At 41.7% G+C, this 15481-nt stretch overlaps 1 protein-coding gene across 3 annotated transcripts in view; it reads left to right on the top strand.

Annotated features, from left to right (window-relative positions):
- LOC118100950 (alpha-1,6-mannosylglycoprotein 6-beta-N-acetylglucosaminyltransferase B) overlaps positions 1-15481 on the top strand; it is a 113042-nt gene that overhangs the window by 47371 nt on the left and 50190 nt on the right. For all 3 annotated transcript variants that reach the window (XM_035146512.2, XM_035146504.2, XM_035146522.2), the window contains 5 exons: positions 775-884; positions 3550-3626; positions 3839-4018; positions 6242-6406; positions 12570-12739. In XM_035146512.2, the coding sequence (XP_035002403.1) occupies positions 775-884; positions 3550-3626; positions 3839-4018; positions 6242-6406; positions 12570-12739 (702 nt within the window). The remainder of the gene's footprint in view (positions 1-774; positions 885-3549; positions 3627-3838; positions 4019-6241; positions 6407-12569; positions 12740-15481) is intronic.

The following is a 15481-nucleotide window of genomic DNA, read 5'->3' as shown; positions in this document are numbered from 1 at the left end:
TTTCCTCGCATATTCCCTCAGTTCCATGATTTTTTTTTTTGTGTTCGTTTTCATGCAGCTGCTGTTGTTGGTTAGGTTAGTTAAGCAGCCGTGCACACACACACACACACTGGACTCAAGTCATTAAATAGACTTAATGGGCACAGCAGTATAACCGTGTATGGGCTTACAGGCTTGGTTTTGCATGCAGTCTATTGCTCACAAACCAGATGCAATCAAACACATAACATACACATTTCCCACACATCTTATTAAGTGAATGGAAAGTCTCTCGCCCTACAAAGGCAAGTGGTATTAACAGCGCAGGTCTTTTTCTATTTCACGCTCCAACCAAGTGTCTTCCAATTTGCATCCTACCTTAACACTTCTACATCTGTTGAGATGTAAAAAAAAAAACAAGGGAGTGAGGAGAAGCAGGGGAGAAGAGAGAATAGAGTGAGACAGAAACAACAATGAGACGGTAGTGAAAGGGTGGAATAAATGGAGAGGAGAGAGACTGGTCCATGACGGAAGTGAGCGAGGGAGAATGTAAATTAAGGAAGGGACTGAAGGAGGAAGTGAAACAACTGAGGTGATACCAGTGGGAGAGGAGAGAGGTTTCAAGTATCAGCTGTGTGTGTGAGTGTGTGTGATAGAGATGCTTTACTTCAAAGCAGAGCTGTTTGCTTCTTCTCCTTGGCACTCTGCTTTGAATTGAGTTCACATTGTGTCAGTAGTGTAAGTCATTGTCACATGCCTTTATCTCTTCTTCATTGTGTTTGTGTGTGTGTGCAGGTTTCAACCAGCCGGCCTGGTGGAGAGGATCCAAGCTATAGCCCAGAACGTCTCCAACATGGCCATCAGGGTGGAGCAAATACTGCAAAACAGCATGGTGCAAGGAAGAGGTACATTGTGATTATCATCACTGTGAAATACCCTCGTATTTTACCCTCTTATTTTCGACACTCAGTGGTAAGAATAGAAAAAAAATAAGTGCTCTATATACACAGGCTTGAGACCTCCTGCAGCGGCCGCAGGTTCAGTTCCAGCTCGGCCAAATGTCTTCCCTACTCTTTTCCCCATGTCAGGCTTACACTCTCCTATCAATATACAGTAGGCAAAATGCCTAAAAGAGGTGAGGGATATAGTGAGTGTATGACTCATGATTCACTTACACAGCATCTCTCATACTTTATCAAGCCTGGGGGAAATAATCTAGGACTCCATTGTACTGCGGACCCAAATTACAACAAGCTAAATAAATGAATATAAACCACCACTATATAAAAATAACTATAAATAGGCATATACGCTATATCTAACACACACATCCAGAATTATTCAACCGCCTTAGATACATTGTAAAAACCTTTAAAGCCACACATGGCACCAGCCAGTTGCAGTGACTGCATGTATGGCAGAATACAGGCAGACCACACAAGTAAAAAGTACACAAAGAAAACTGATCTGACAATTCATGGAGAGATGAAAAAATCACTTGGTCGAACTGAACTGCTGAAGATCTCAAATGTGTTGGATTCCAGTTTTCTAATTTGACATGTAAACTAAGAAATAGAAAAAAAAGTGAATCACTCTACATCCCACTCCTATTATGTTCTGCTTGAATCCCAGCTGGACTCCGGGACAGCTGTCAGCTTGACTGGAGCAAAATGAAGCTGCTTGAAAAGAGAATGGAAGAGAAAACAAAATTGCAGATATACAGATACACAGTGAGAGAAAGAGGCACTTGTTTCTTGCTGATTTTCCTATTTGCACAAAAAATACACACCTACATTCTTTTACACAAAATCAAAATAGTATTGGAACAATGCCTGATTATTCCACTGAAACATCAGTGCAGATCATGAACCTGTGTTTGCTGAATTTTTTCCAGCATTTACTTGTATGAAAACCAGCCCAGGAAGAGTTGATAGTGAAATAGTTGGCTCTGCTGTGTGCTGATGTCTTTCTCTTACTCATTTTTAATCAAATCAATAATATTAATTTTAAGCTTGTGACAGTTCTGTTCTCACTCACTCACTCACACACACTCACACTCACACACACACACACACACACACACACACACACACACACACACACACCATCATAATCATTCTTTCTTTCTTATTTTCCTCTCTGTTTTTTCTTCTCTTAAGGGTAATTGCCCAACATGATAATAAATCAGCATTACATCTCCTTTTGTTTTCCCCTGCTGCATCTGCGGGGACGATGGCACACGCCAAGATGAAAATGCTGCTGCTTTCTCTAATCACAGATGAATTGAAACAGCGCCGGAGGACTTTATTATCATACGGCTCAGTGGCGGGTTATTTATCTCATGGTCAGACGTGTGCGAGAGGCAGCGACAGCGAGAAAAAGAGGCGCAGAGGACATGATTAGAATTTCCTGCCCCCTCAAGCACTGACAAGGCTTTTATGTTCTGTCTTGCAAGGACAGGAGTCAAGTTTTTATCTAGTTAGCTGACCGCATTTCCAATTGTCTCTGCAGTGGTTCCTATTGTAATCATATTTGTAGGCTGTGTGTGTAAGTGTGTGCGCGTTTCCAGTCAATGGAGAGAAGCCCCAGGGAAGACTTATGTGGAGAAATGTCTCTTTTTCATTAGGCAAATGGAGACAGACGGAATCTGGAGAGAAGGCAAATTTGTTGCTCCAGAGAGAGACAGAGGGAGTGAGGGAGGGGCTTGAATGACACAATGAGAAAATGAAGCTGCATAGGTTCTTTCACGGACAATATATTTTCAGTTCTCTCTCTCTGTCTCTCTGTCACTCTGGCCCCTTCTTTTCCTCACATCAGGAGCAGAGAGACAGTTAACTAAGTCAGTGAAGCAATTAATGCAGTTCAGTGCAGCCTAAGTGAGTAGACATATTTGCTAACGTAACCCTAGGACACTCGGCAGCGGTGGGAGACGAATGGCTGTGCTGCCTCGTCCATCCCGGTGAATAGCATGCACCGCAGTAGAGCAGATGTAGTGCAATGCACAGTGATTTATGGGCACCGGCATACACTGGAAATGATGATGTTAACCGAGAAGGTGAATCTTGCCATAAAATGCCCACAAACGAGTCGAGAAAAGTGGTTAATGTGATTGATACAGTCCTGAGGGGGTAGCCTGTTGGTCAAACGTTTGTCGATGGTCATTTTGTGAAAGTTAATTGATTCAAACTTCCATTTTAAAGGGGATTTGACACGCACCATATGTTGGTCAATGAGCTGATTGATAATGTTACACTGGCTCATTGCTGTTGGAATCATTAGTTTCACTGGAGAATAAATATTCACATTAGAAGAGATTTCAGTGAGCTAAGCTTGTGAGCCTGTAGACTAATGAAGCAGCAGTAAATGTGGGTGGAGCAAACTCATAGGATTTGTATTTCAATCACAAAAATATGCCAATGATCGACTGATCGTTTATAGTTGGATTTAATAAAAGTGGAAGTTGATCCTGGTGTTTTGCAAGCCGTCTTCTAGTAGATCTCCAGCTGACAAAAAATAAATGAATGGTTTATAACTGAAGATTAAAAAAAATCCCTCCCTGTGTTTTTTCAGCAATCAGAGATGGGACGTCAAGCCAGTGTGACGTGCCAAGAGACCCACGCTTCCCAGAGTGTCCTGGGAAAGTAGATGTAAGTGTCAATCTGTTTATTTTTATTCGAGTAAAGTTGGGCTGTGGGTTTCAAAATGTTTCTCACTGGAGCTTAAATGACAATTTTTTCCATGACCTGGTAGCAAATGTTCTGGAACCACTTTGATGGAGAACATCTGCTTGTTTGTTTGTTTGTTTGTTTGTTTGTTTGTTTATGTGTGTGTGTGTGTGTGGATGTGTATTTGTGAACAGTGGATGCGTGCCCGTTGGACGTCAGACCCTTGCTATGCCTTCTATGGCGTTGACGGTTCAGACTGCTCCTTCCTCATCTACCTAAGCGAGGTGGAGTGGTTCTGCCCCCCACTGGCCTGGAGGAACAACAGCAGCCCCCCCACACAACATGCACAGCTGCCAAAAGCCCCCAAGAGACAGGTGAGTCTCTGTGAATATCACCAGACAGCAAAAGACAACAACTATGGACATGTGAGAACGTATGTAGATCTATTTAGAATCAGACCAGGTGAGTGAAAGGTGTTAGATAGAGTAGAAAAGAGTCTTCTGAGCAGTCAATCAATATCATTTTAATGCTCAATGTTAGATACGGACATGGAGCCTTCTGTCCTGTCTCTATGTTCATTTTGTCAGTATTTGTGCACGTCTTCTGGAAGCTTATGGATACGACAAAAACAGACACAAGTAAGAAGTACCACCGGAAATTGTAGGGGGCAGTGTTAGCAATAGTTCAAGGGATTTCAATGGTGCCAGCACAAACACAGATACAGTGTATGAGAGTATCTCTCTCTGTGTCTTAATTAAAGTAAAAAAACACAGTTTTCAGACTTTAAAACTTGTTTGAGTTGTAAATCTAGAACTCCGTCGAGTCTACAGCGAGAATTAAATCTGGGTTTGATCACATCATTGCCAATCACTGAGCAAATTTCTCTACAGCTGTGAGGATGTGCAGGATTGGGCCTGACAGTCTTTGATTCACTCCAGACGGTGATTTGATGCCGCGCTGCCGTATGAAAACACAACCTGTATTCAGTGGTAGCAGTTTCACAAGGAGATATGACAGAGCATATTTGGCCCTGTTTATATGTTAGTATCTGTCACCAGGACAGCTGGAGGCCCGATTGAGAGTATATTGATCTGTTCTTGGCCTTTACTTCACTTAACCTGGATACTGACTCTACCCAGTTAATACCCATGAAAGCAAGTTACATTTTCTTTTGAGGTACTTCACTCTTAAATTATTGTGAAGGTAGAAATTAGGCCAAACAAATGTAATTAATAATTACTAGTAACCATTACTGTGTTTCGTCCTGTTCACATCATTTTCCATTTAGTCTGTAACTACTCTCTCATTTAATTTACTGTAGAATATTTGTTGAAGACAAATAAACCACATATAAAATCAGCAATGTCTTTTCACTCTAGTATTTTCCCTCAATTGTTGCATTTCTACCTTCCTCTTTAGACAGCCTGAAAAGCACAGACAAATTAATAAATAGTAGTCATCACAATTTCTGCAGTACCAATCAAAAGCAGGGGGATGTGGGTTGTTTTGCTCAGGAGATGCTGTTAAGTAATATGAGCATAAGCAGTTGGCCCTCGCGGCTATATAATAGCTAACCTTCATCTGACCTTGTTCACTCTCAACCAATTAAAACAGGCCTGATCCTTCTCATCCTTATCTTCTGCCCATGGAGGTCATGGATCAGTGCAAACCTTTAATTCCTTATACACAAACCAACACACACCAACACAGTGTGTGCTGATAGCCTGTTTATAATTTAGTAGAGTTTAGAAGCATATTAGTCTGTTCTGAAGTTGTTTCCTTGATGTGGATACATTAAAAGTTCATGCTGTGACTTTTCCTCAGTTGTCCTTGCCTTGAAAGAACCACTTAAAGTCATCATACTTAATTTAACAGTCAATCACAGGAGAATTGTATGGCCTATATTTTGATATTACCTTCTTTGTTCCTCACTGTGATGACACAGTACAACCGAGGCTGCACTCTGGGGCAGAGTCCGTGCATAATGATGTGTTTTGGATTTGGATGGACGGAATAAGCAATGTCTTAACTGCACACACACACACACACACACACACACACACACACACACACACACACACACACACACACACACACACACACACACACACACACACACACACACACACACACACACACACACACACACACACACACACACACACAGAGAGTTTAAAGTGGTTTGTATAAGAGATGTCACAATACCAGAAATGTGGGATTTAAAGATGGACGACGTGACTGCTCCACAAAAGTAAAGCCAAAGCATCTTGATTGCCCCCTGGTGGCTGGTTAGAGTACCGCCTCCTACATGTTAGTTGAGGGGACATGGACCGAACTATACAGGGAAAATACTATACACGTCATATAAATATTTCTCAAAGGTTGTTTTGTTAAGAAAACCCAAAAGTTAGATAGGTAAACTGAACCACAAGACAACACGAAGACAATTACATGGGAATCTGTCCAACCGCTGTTGACACACCAATTACAACCTCGTGCTGGCGTTAAGAGAAAAGTGAATGGATCAACAAAGTCAGGAGGATTCATCCTCTGGAAACCATAATAATCTGTTCAAATATCCTCCTTCTCCCAACCAGGCTGCTTTCCGTACAGACCTCTCTGTACTTCTGGACCAGGTTGGGACAGGAAAGGAGTCCCTCAGCTTCATGAGGCGCCGAATCCGCCGCCTCGCACAGCAGTGGGCGACGGCCGCCAACCGCCTGGATGCTAAGCTGGAGCAGAGATGGAGGGACCAGAAGAAGGTGAGAGAAACTGAAGAGAGATGAAGACAAAGTACTGATGGATAGATGATAGTGGATGCATGTTTTAGTCAGGTACCATAATAACTTTTTTTGTCATGGCTAAAAGTGCAGCTGAGAAAAGCTGTGAAACATGAAAAACAAATTCAACTTGCAAAGAAAAAATAAATAATGGGACTCTAAATGATCTACCAATGTCTCACAGTGAAATGGGTGATTCCAGAAAGCTTTTCCTTTCAAAGATAATAGTTATGGCAAAAACAGTTTTCCACTGAAGTAGTTAGGCACAAAAAGCTTTACTCAGATGCTTCTTGAAGGTTCTCAATTTGAATGATAAGATCTATTAGGAGAAAAAAGATAGAAGAGGTAATGATAGGTTGTCATCCATCGCTGCAGTCTGCATTCTTCCGCTGTAGTTGATGTCTTTCAATGTGTCTTTCCCTTTTAAAAATGGTTTCCAAAGCTGTGTACGGTAAATTCAAAATTGAATCCAACATTAGGTAAACCTCATTTTGTTTGCATCTAAAGCTTTTTGGCATATGCGCGGCTAATTTGTGGTTGTTACCATGTAAGTAAGGAAGGTAGGAAAGAAAGACAGAAAGAAAGAAAGAAAGGAGGAAAGAAACAGATAAATGAAAAGGCGGAAGAGGATGCCAAGCATGTGCCAGTGCCAGAGGGAGAAGAACAAGAGAAGTGGGGAAGGATACTGTAGAATATGGATTAGGAAAGGATTGATGGAGGGAGATAGGGGAGTCGTGAGGCACAGTGGAGATGAGTAAGCAACAAAGACCAGACTGGGCCAGTTTTCCTGTGGATATTTCATTAGAAATTGGTTAAAAACAAAGCAAAATGTAAGGCTGTAATTTAAAGGCTTACTTTTCCAAATGCCAGCGAAAGCACGATGTGATTAAAACTTCTTAGAGTCTTGCAAACTTTTTGCCTTACCTGTGAAATGTCTTTTCTGCAATGAATAGACTCATAATCCTTTAGTTGAGAAACAATGATCAATATACCAGGTAATGCAAGAAGGCAGATCAAGCACACATGCTGCCTCGTCTCTCTAAAATGTTTTCCTCTGCCTCCATCTCTCTTTAAAATAAGTTAACAAGGGTGGAAATAGTCCTCCGTCACTGTGATTGATGTTCTCCTTTCTTGCTGTGCACAGAGGGGATTTGTTATCCTCGATCACGGTTTGTGTGGCTGCTTGAACAGAATATATGCCACCGAAGCTACTGCTGCTATCTCAACAACAGATGTCCTGGTGTTAGTAAGAGATGGCCTCGCCTGTCAAAAGCTGTTTATCACAATAATTAGCAACGGAAGTAAAAATGTGTTCCTATGTCTGTTTTTTTGTGTGTGTGTGTGCTAATACTGCTGCTAGGATATCACTGCAACCAAAGCTAAGGGCAGAGCCCCATTTTTTATTTCATTTAAAACTATTTCTGAGTTGAAAATTAAATCTCCGTCTCTTCCAGTCAAATTTACCTTCGTCCCTCAGCGGAGGATTTAATTTAAACTTTAAAATAAGCGCTGTTTGAATTTAATTAACTCTGACCTCAAATCCCCACTTTCAATAGCAACTTCAGCATTCTGCCTCAGTGTGCAGTCTTTGCAGTTCCAATAAGGCTCTGTTGATTCGGTTCTGTGTCCTTGTTTATCTTTTTCTTTGATTGCAAGTGGAGTTAGAGGTTTACTCACAGAACAAATAAATCATTCGAGCAGAGGCCTGAGTATAAAGAGAGAAAGGATCGACAGGGAGAGGAAAATGAGAGAAAAAGCAAGAGGATTCTTTTCAGCCGTCAGCGGCAGACTCAAGGACAGGGAACTCTGAAGCTCGAGTTGAAGCAGAAGACATTTTCTACGAATATATTCGAGACGTTTGACGGACGTCGGAGAGATTTTGCGGAGTGAAGATGAAGCCTATGTTAAATATTCTTGGAAATCTCTTTTATTTCGCAGCTAATCTGTCAATTTCCTCAGTGATTGAGAAATTCAGAGAGAACACAATCAACCCTTTGTGCACTTGACTTCAAAGCAGTTTCTGAAAACTCTTTTTCTCCATTGTTGTTATCAAACTTAATCAAAGAGCCCGTTCAACCACTTTAACGTAGCTATTATGAAACAGACTGCTGTTCTCTCCTTTCCGCCTTATCAAGGAGACATATTCACCTAAGCTGTGGCATAATGAAAAGGTTTTTTAGAGACAGCAGAGCAGACTCAAAGACAGCGACCTTAACCCCCTGTTACATTACATTTCATTTAGCTGTTGTGGCAATCTGTGGCAAGTGCCTTTGTGTACATCTGTGCCTGCTTAGTGTGCACTGAGCTGTCAGTGTGTTTGTCAGCATGGGAGAGTTCATTGACCTCTGACTGATGAGATGCAGATATTGGAGGAGACAAATGGAATAGAAGGTGAAGTGTGGAAGCGTGTGTGTGAGACAGAGAGAGAGAGTGTTTAGCTGTGTTCAGACATGGACTTTACTCTTGATAATCTCCTGACATTCTCCAAAGGGGCTTTATGTAAGAATGAAAATGTCAGAGTGAGAAGCTGTGGATATTCTCTGGAGTTTCTCCTGCCGGATCCCTGGTAAAAGCTCTGGATAATGCCCTCTTTCTGGAGGATTCACTACGAGGGAGTGTACATCTTGATGGCGTTTCTAACATGCAAGGTAGAAGACACTGATGAAGATGTCAACAGAGAATTTGGTGATAAGGGAGACGCGTGATCTCCACAGCAGTAATTAATAAGCTACGTCCTGCATGCTGCGCCACCCCTCACTTGAACAATCCAGAGATCTCTATGTTATTTTGAATGTGTCTGACCTGGAGAAACTCCTGCTGCGTTGTTCATATGTAAAGGACAAACTTCAGAGAAAGTTAGAGCCCTACTGTGCGGATATCCTCCAGAGTTCATGTGAAAGTTAGAAGGAAAGCGGTTGGAGGAATATGGCAATAAGGGTAGAAGGAAAGACGTGAGGGGAAAGAAAGAAGGGAGAGGACTCTGTAGAGGGGGATAAGAGAGAAGGTGAAATTAAGGGTAGAGTATTGATGGCTGGCAGTGCCAGCTTGTGTTGCCACCCGTGGACTTCCATCAAACAGCTGCGACCTTCACAAGGGCCACAGTGCATGAGTGAACTGGGTCACGCACACACACACACACACACTCAAGCACATTCAAATCGCTTACGGATGCTGAGACAGGCATTAGCATTCTTGTGTGGTTAGCCTGTTAGTGATGAGTGGAGCAGAGCAGCGCATAAGTGGTACCACATCCTTAAGAGCCACTTCAACTCCCCTGCTCTCGTATGTAAGCACCAAGGACTTTCCAAGGTTTTTTTTTCTGAGACACACATCTGTGTCACAGTACATAAAACATTTCTATCATCAGCACATGAAAGACATGAAACAAGATTAACTTTTCAACAGCCTCTCCCAGATATGTAATCAGGAAACATGTTTCAGAGCAGCGAGGAAAAGACCTTGATTTGTGCCATTAAAGTTGAACACACAAGCAGGCAGATGGGACGTTGTGAAGGTGAGCGAAAGGTTTGAGCGTGAGTGTGTTGTTATCGTACTTCTCGGCCCGTCTCCATGGGTTTGGCAGGTCTTTGTGTTCGATTCCCACGGGACATTGACAGTGGCGAGCAGCTTCAGATCCGGTTGAGAATCTCCCCCGAGCTCAGGGCGAGTGTGTGGGCATCCACGCTGAACACACGCAAACATGCCCAAACACACACAGGGGTCTGACTGGAGCTCACTGATGTGTGTCTGTGTTGCTCTGAAACAAATACAAATGAACAAAAATTCAATCGGCACACACGCACAAACACCATCTGGGAGTGCCGTAAGTCCACGGCATAAAGAGCTCCACTCTAGTGTGTGTGATCGGTTTCCTGGGGGAGGCAGCAGGCCGTCATACAGGAGTTCATGAGGAAGTACAGCTTAAGCTTCAGAGTTAGTCTCTCTGTTGCTCACTTCCCATTGTGTGGCTTTCGCAGCCGATGGTTTTCAAGCGAAAGCACAGGCAAATATGTGAGATTGAGTTGGCGTTGAGAGTGTGTACCAGTGATCTGCAAGGGCAAAAGCAGTGCGATCAGCCCACGCTAGTTTCTCCCCCCTCTTCACTCAAGCTATCGATCTCTACTCTGTGATATAAAGGTTACTTCTCCTGATATGTTTTAAGTGAACTCCATTCTAATTGTACTACCAAATACAACAGATTTGACATTAGCTAATTGAGATAAACACTCACTGTTGGAGAGAAAGTGAAATCCCTCTTTAGCAGTTTAGATTATGGGCGAAAGTTACCACATTTTGCAAAGCGTTCATACCTCCCTGCCTTTAACTTTGCATTTGTTTGTGTGAATGCCAGTTTTATAGAATTAAGTCCACAGTTATTCAGCTCTGCTGCCATAATATAACTTGATATTTCTCATATCCATGTGTCGTTGTTGGCTCCCTCTGTCTCGACTTTTGCATGTTGGCCAGTGTTTGTGCGATACACCCTCACCACTGCCATCACCGCTAAGTCAAGAGCGTCAGTAGTATTGGTTTCATGAATTCTCACTCTTGCCATCTGCCACCCAAACTGTAATTAAATTTCACTTATCTTTTTTTATGAAGCAGAAGTTAATAGAGCAGGCTCATTAAATCTTTTTTTTTTTTTTACGCCAGCTGGAGTCTCACTGGAGTTTCACTCTGCTTCACACACACCATTGTCCAACGTTTTACACACATATTAACCATGGGACATCAGTGGAATAAGCATTTGTACTGCATGTATAGGGCAGTGTACACAACCTCTTAAAACAGTTGCGGCAAATGTAACAATATAAAACACTGTTCCAGAGGGGTTACCGCGGTTTTGTCTCTGTTTCCGTCCGACTGGATTTCAGGATCATCAAATATGTGATATGTGGGGGCGCTGTTTGTTTTGTGTCCTGTGAGGGCTCATAAGAGAGCACATTGCAGTAAAAGCTCTCGGAAGCTTCTCATCATTACCTCAGTTGTGCAGGTACAGACTCAGGAGACACATACACTGACATACTCGCAGAGAGAGAGAGAGCTACAAGGCGAGAAGCCGCCATCAAACCTTTACGGCCAATTCCACAAAGTTGACCCTGAGCTCATTAGGCATGTTGCATGATGAGAGTTGCGGGCTCCGTTTGCCAGCCAAAGCAGCGGGAGGTGTTCATGCTGCGTTAGCTAATCAGGATTACTCAGCAGAGCAAGGTTTGGACATGGCTCTGTCTAATCCGCTGTGAAAAGCAATGTGTTGCTCATTTCTCGGTGGGCTGCTCTAATTATGCAGTTGCCAGGCGCACGTGTGACAGGACTGTATAGCCTGTAAAATGCAGATTTGTAAAATAATGCAACAAATTCACTGCAATAAATTCCTTCACATATTTTATACTTTTCTAAAACAGAAGGGATTTTCCCTTTTGGTTGTCAGGGAACTACTAGCAGTTATCTTTATAGACATATGGTTCATAGGAGATGAGTTTTACAGTACAGTCCATTATGATGGATTTCTACATGTGCATGCTATTCCATTGGGGCATGGGGGGATGAGTCATTGAGGATTTCAAAGAATTAGTTTTCAGTTTCCATAATTTCTTTTTGGAAGAGTCTGAAATTCTAATGATTTTAATCCTCAAACTCATTAAAACAGTTTGAACGGCTGAAGCTTAACTTTCAAGGGGCTTAACTTTGCTCACACACACACCGGATATAAATAACATAACATGAATCAGATTGAATTAAATGGACTTAAAAAAAAACATTGCGAGTATCAGCCAGACATGTCGCTTGTAAATTGTGTAAATTTAATGGGAAAGACTATGGAAACCTACTGTCTTCTCTATAGTTTGCTTATCATCAATTGTGGGGGAGTGCGAGTAATTCCCAGACTCTGATATTCCTATATGTCTAGGAATCTGTCTACATATCTGTTGTGACAAAACGTTTGTTTAAGTAAGTACAATAAATCATGGCCAAAACTATAGGAATGAGACAGAAGGATAACTACTATCTTTTAAGTATATTCAAGTTTTTTCAGGGGTATATTATTTAGTTCACAGAAATGTCTGTATAGCTCTCATCTAGAGAGTCCATAGACATTACATCTGAGACAGCCACAATACATTATGTCCCTGTCTTTCTCTAGATCCTGGTCCATGTCGGCTTCCTGACGGAGGAGTCTGGAGATGTCTTCAGCCCCAAGGTGCTGAAGGGGGGTCCGTTGGGAGAGATGGTCCAGTGGGCTGACATCCTCACAGCTCTCCACGTCCTGGGACATAACCTGAAGATCTCCATGTCTGTCAAGGAGCTGCAGGGGTGAGTCACTGTCTGCTAAATGCACCTAACAGGTTCAACTGTTAGGTATAGATGGATTCATGGATGTTAACATTTAGCTGCTGATTTGACTTGTTTGTGTTTGTAGGCTTTAATTAAGTGATATGAGATATGGTGTCTTTTTGCAGTCATCAAACGAACCCTTTACAGCGAACCAGTCTTTGTTTCTCTGTAGAAAAGAGAAACTAATGAATGTCACTTGTTATTGTAAAAACTTCAAACACCAGGGCTGTGATAGTAACAGTTATTATTAAAATTGTTGATGATAAAGGATTAACTGCTGAAAACCAGAATAAACCGCCATCAGAAATGAGCTTAAGATGAACCTTATCCCAATATGCACTCAAATTGTATGGGTGCTTCTTTGGGACATGCTCCACCCTTCTTTCAAAATGTCATGGTAATCGGTTAAGTAGCTTTTGCCTAATCCTGCTAAATTTCAAAGAAATTCAGGCAAAATCTGATATATTCAGTTAAAGAAACATGTTTGCCTCGAATAGTTTGTGTTTTATTGATTCGCAGGATCAAGGCTACAAGTGTGCTACCTTTCTAACATCACCCTGTGTTATTTACAGCCCCTGATGACAGCTTTGTCAACAAACCCGTGACCATTTACAATCCTCCCATAATGGGACGATTGTGCTCTTGTGCTCCCACAGATTCTGTTTCAGAATGTGTAAGAGAGCATTGTGATCTAATTTCACTTCATCCCCACTTACTGCAGAGATTAGGCAGGAGGCCTCGAGGTCCCGTTGATATATTTGTCGCCATATTGATCCCATATTGATGCACTCCACAGCATCTGTCAGTGTGACTGCGTTGGTGTGTCTTTTCATCTCCTGCGTCAGCACGCTTACATGTTTCTGCTGACGGATACAGCTGTAGAGCCAACACACACACACACACACACACACACACACACACACACATACTGAGGGGGGTGGATGGATGTAAATCTGTCCTGTTGGGAAAGATCCCTCAGGCTTGTTCTGTCCAGGCTACGCAATATCTACTTCATGGCTTAGACTGAATAAATCACACAGGCCGTCAGGCTGAAGATGGATGGCTAATGTTGAACAGCAGAATTATGAATAGGTATGAGTGCGAGGGAATTGTACGGTAGATAGGCAACATCTTTGTTCAGTCTTGATTGTGCCAATAGTCTTTGTCTTTCTGCCATCACTGATCACTGCGATGACACCACCATAGCGTATAGATCAATATAATGATGTCTGCAGAGACCCCGCACTGCACGCGGCATTTTACGCCGACCATTTCCTGAGACAACTCTCACAAATCATAGCAGCAGTATTGTATTGACTCGCAGCCTCTGGCAGTCATTTTGTAGACATATAACACGTCTGCAGGGACCAGGAGAGAGCGGGAAAATCTAGAGGAATTTTATACTTAAAGAATGAGTTTAGAGATGGCAGGGACTCGCACAAAGGCTCGAGTTCATCTGTCAGATTTGAAATGGATGGCAGGATCATTTTCAGTGCGTGCTTGTCACCGTAGTATCTTGGGGCCCACATTTTAAAACCGGTTTCTCTCACAAACCCCGGCTGTGATGTTTTCTCCGGCGACTGTGCAGCAAAATCTAACGTACAATCATGAAGAATAATTTTTCTTCCCCTCACCAACATGGAATGGCTTTGGAGGGGAAAATGGCCTTTAGCTTTGGATTACTTGGTGAAACAGTGCAATCTTTCTTCAAACTGCATTTGAATCATGACTCAGTCCTTTTAAAAACACTTGTGTGCCAAATAGCACAACAGCTTTGCCTCCTGATATCATTCTTTCCACATGGTTTGCTGCGGGAAAGTGGAACAAAGACGGTTTATGCAGTGTGTCCAATCATTTCTGTTGATGCGTCACTTATATTCTTCTCACGCATTTAATTTATTTTCGTTGCTATTATCAATAAGACAAAAAAGGCTTGAACTAAGTTTTCCTGTTACAAAGATTTTCTAACCCTTAACCTAACAAAAATGATGTGGGCTTTATTATTAATGATATAAAAAAAATGTATAGCTAGGGTTAGGCTTACATTTCACACTAGACCTGATGTTATAAATGTTATAAATGTAGCATGAAGTCCTAGAAAGGATCCATTCAGTTAAACCATCAATGGTAAAATGGGCAAACATATGCAACTTACAGGTAGATACTTTCTTTTTAGTGCTATCATGCTACATAGTTTCATCCACATTTGATGGTAATGATAAAAAAAATAATAATAATAATAATTATTATTATTATTTTATTGTGCTACTGCTCTAGTAACAATCAAAGCCACATTTTTTCAAGGTCAAAGGTCAAGGTTATTGTGACGTCACACCTATCATTACACTTCACTACACATGAGTCTGGACAGACAGGGATATAAAGTGTAACTTTACTGGTTGGCTGAGGCTTGACACTGCACGGTGGTAATTGTAGTTTATTGAGACTTCTCAAGCAAATAGATCAAAATGCTTTCCAAAGGTGAGAAGTTTGAAAACATAACCAGCATTATAGGACAAAAAGAGAAAAATTATCAATAAAAGAAAAAAAAATTTGATATACGAGGCATGAAAGCAAAACAAGCACAAATGCTTTCCAAGGGTGAGAACATTGAAAACACGATCAACAGAACTCACAATGAAAGAAAATAAAAGATAAAAAAACGTTATAAAAATAAGAAGAAAGCCCAAAGCCACAGATCTCTGATAGCTGTTAAGAAAA

Source organism: Hippoglossus stenolepis, chromosome 2 (assembly GCF_022539355.2).
Source record: "Hippoglossus stenolepis isolate QCI-W04-F060 chromosome 2, HSTE1.2, whole genome shotgun sequence".
In the NCBI taxonomy this organism is placed as follows: domain Eukaryota; kingdom Metazoa; phylum Chordata; class Actinopteri; order Pleuronectiformes; family Pleuronectidae; genus Hippoglossus; species Hippoglossus stenolepis.
Note: the sequence above shows the minus strand (reverse complement) of the source record. Positions and strands in the feature narration are given on the sequence as shown.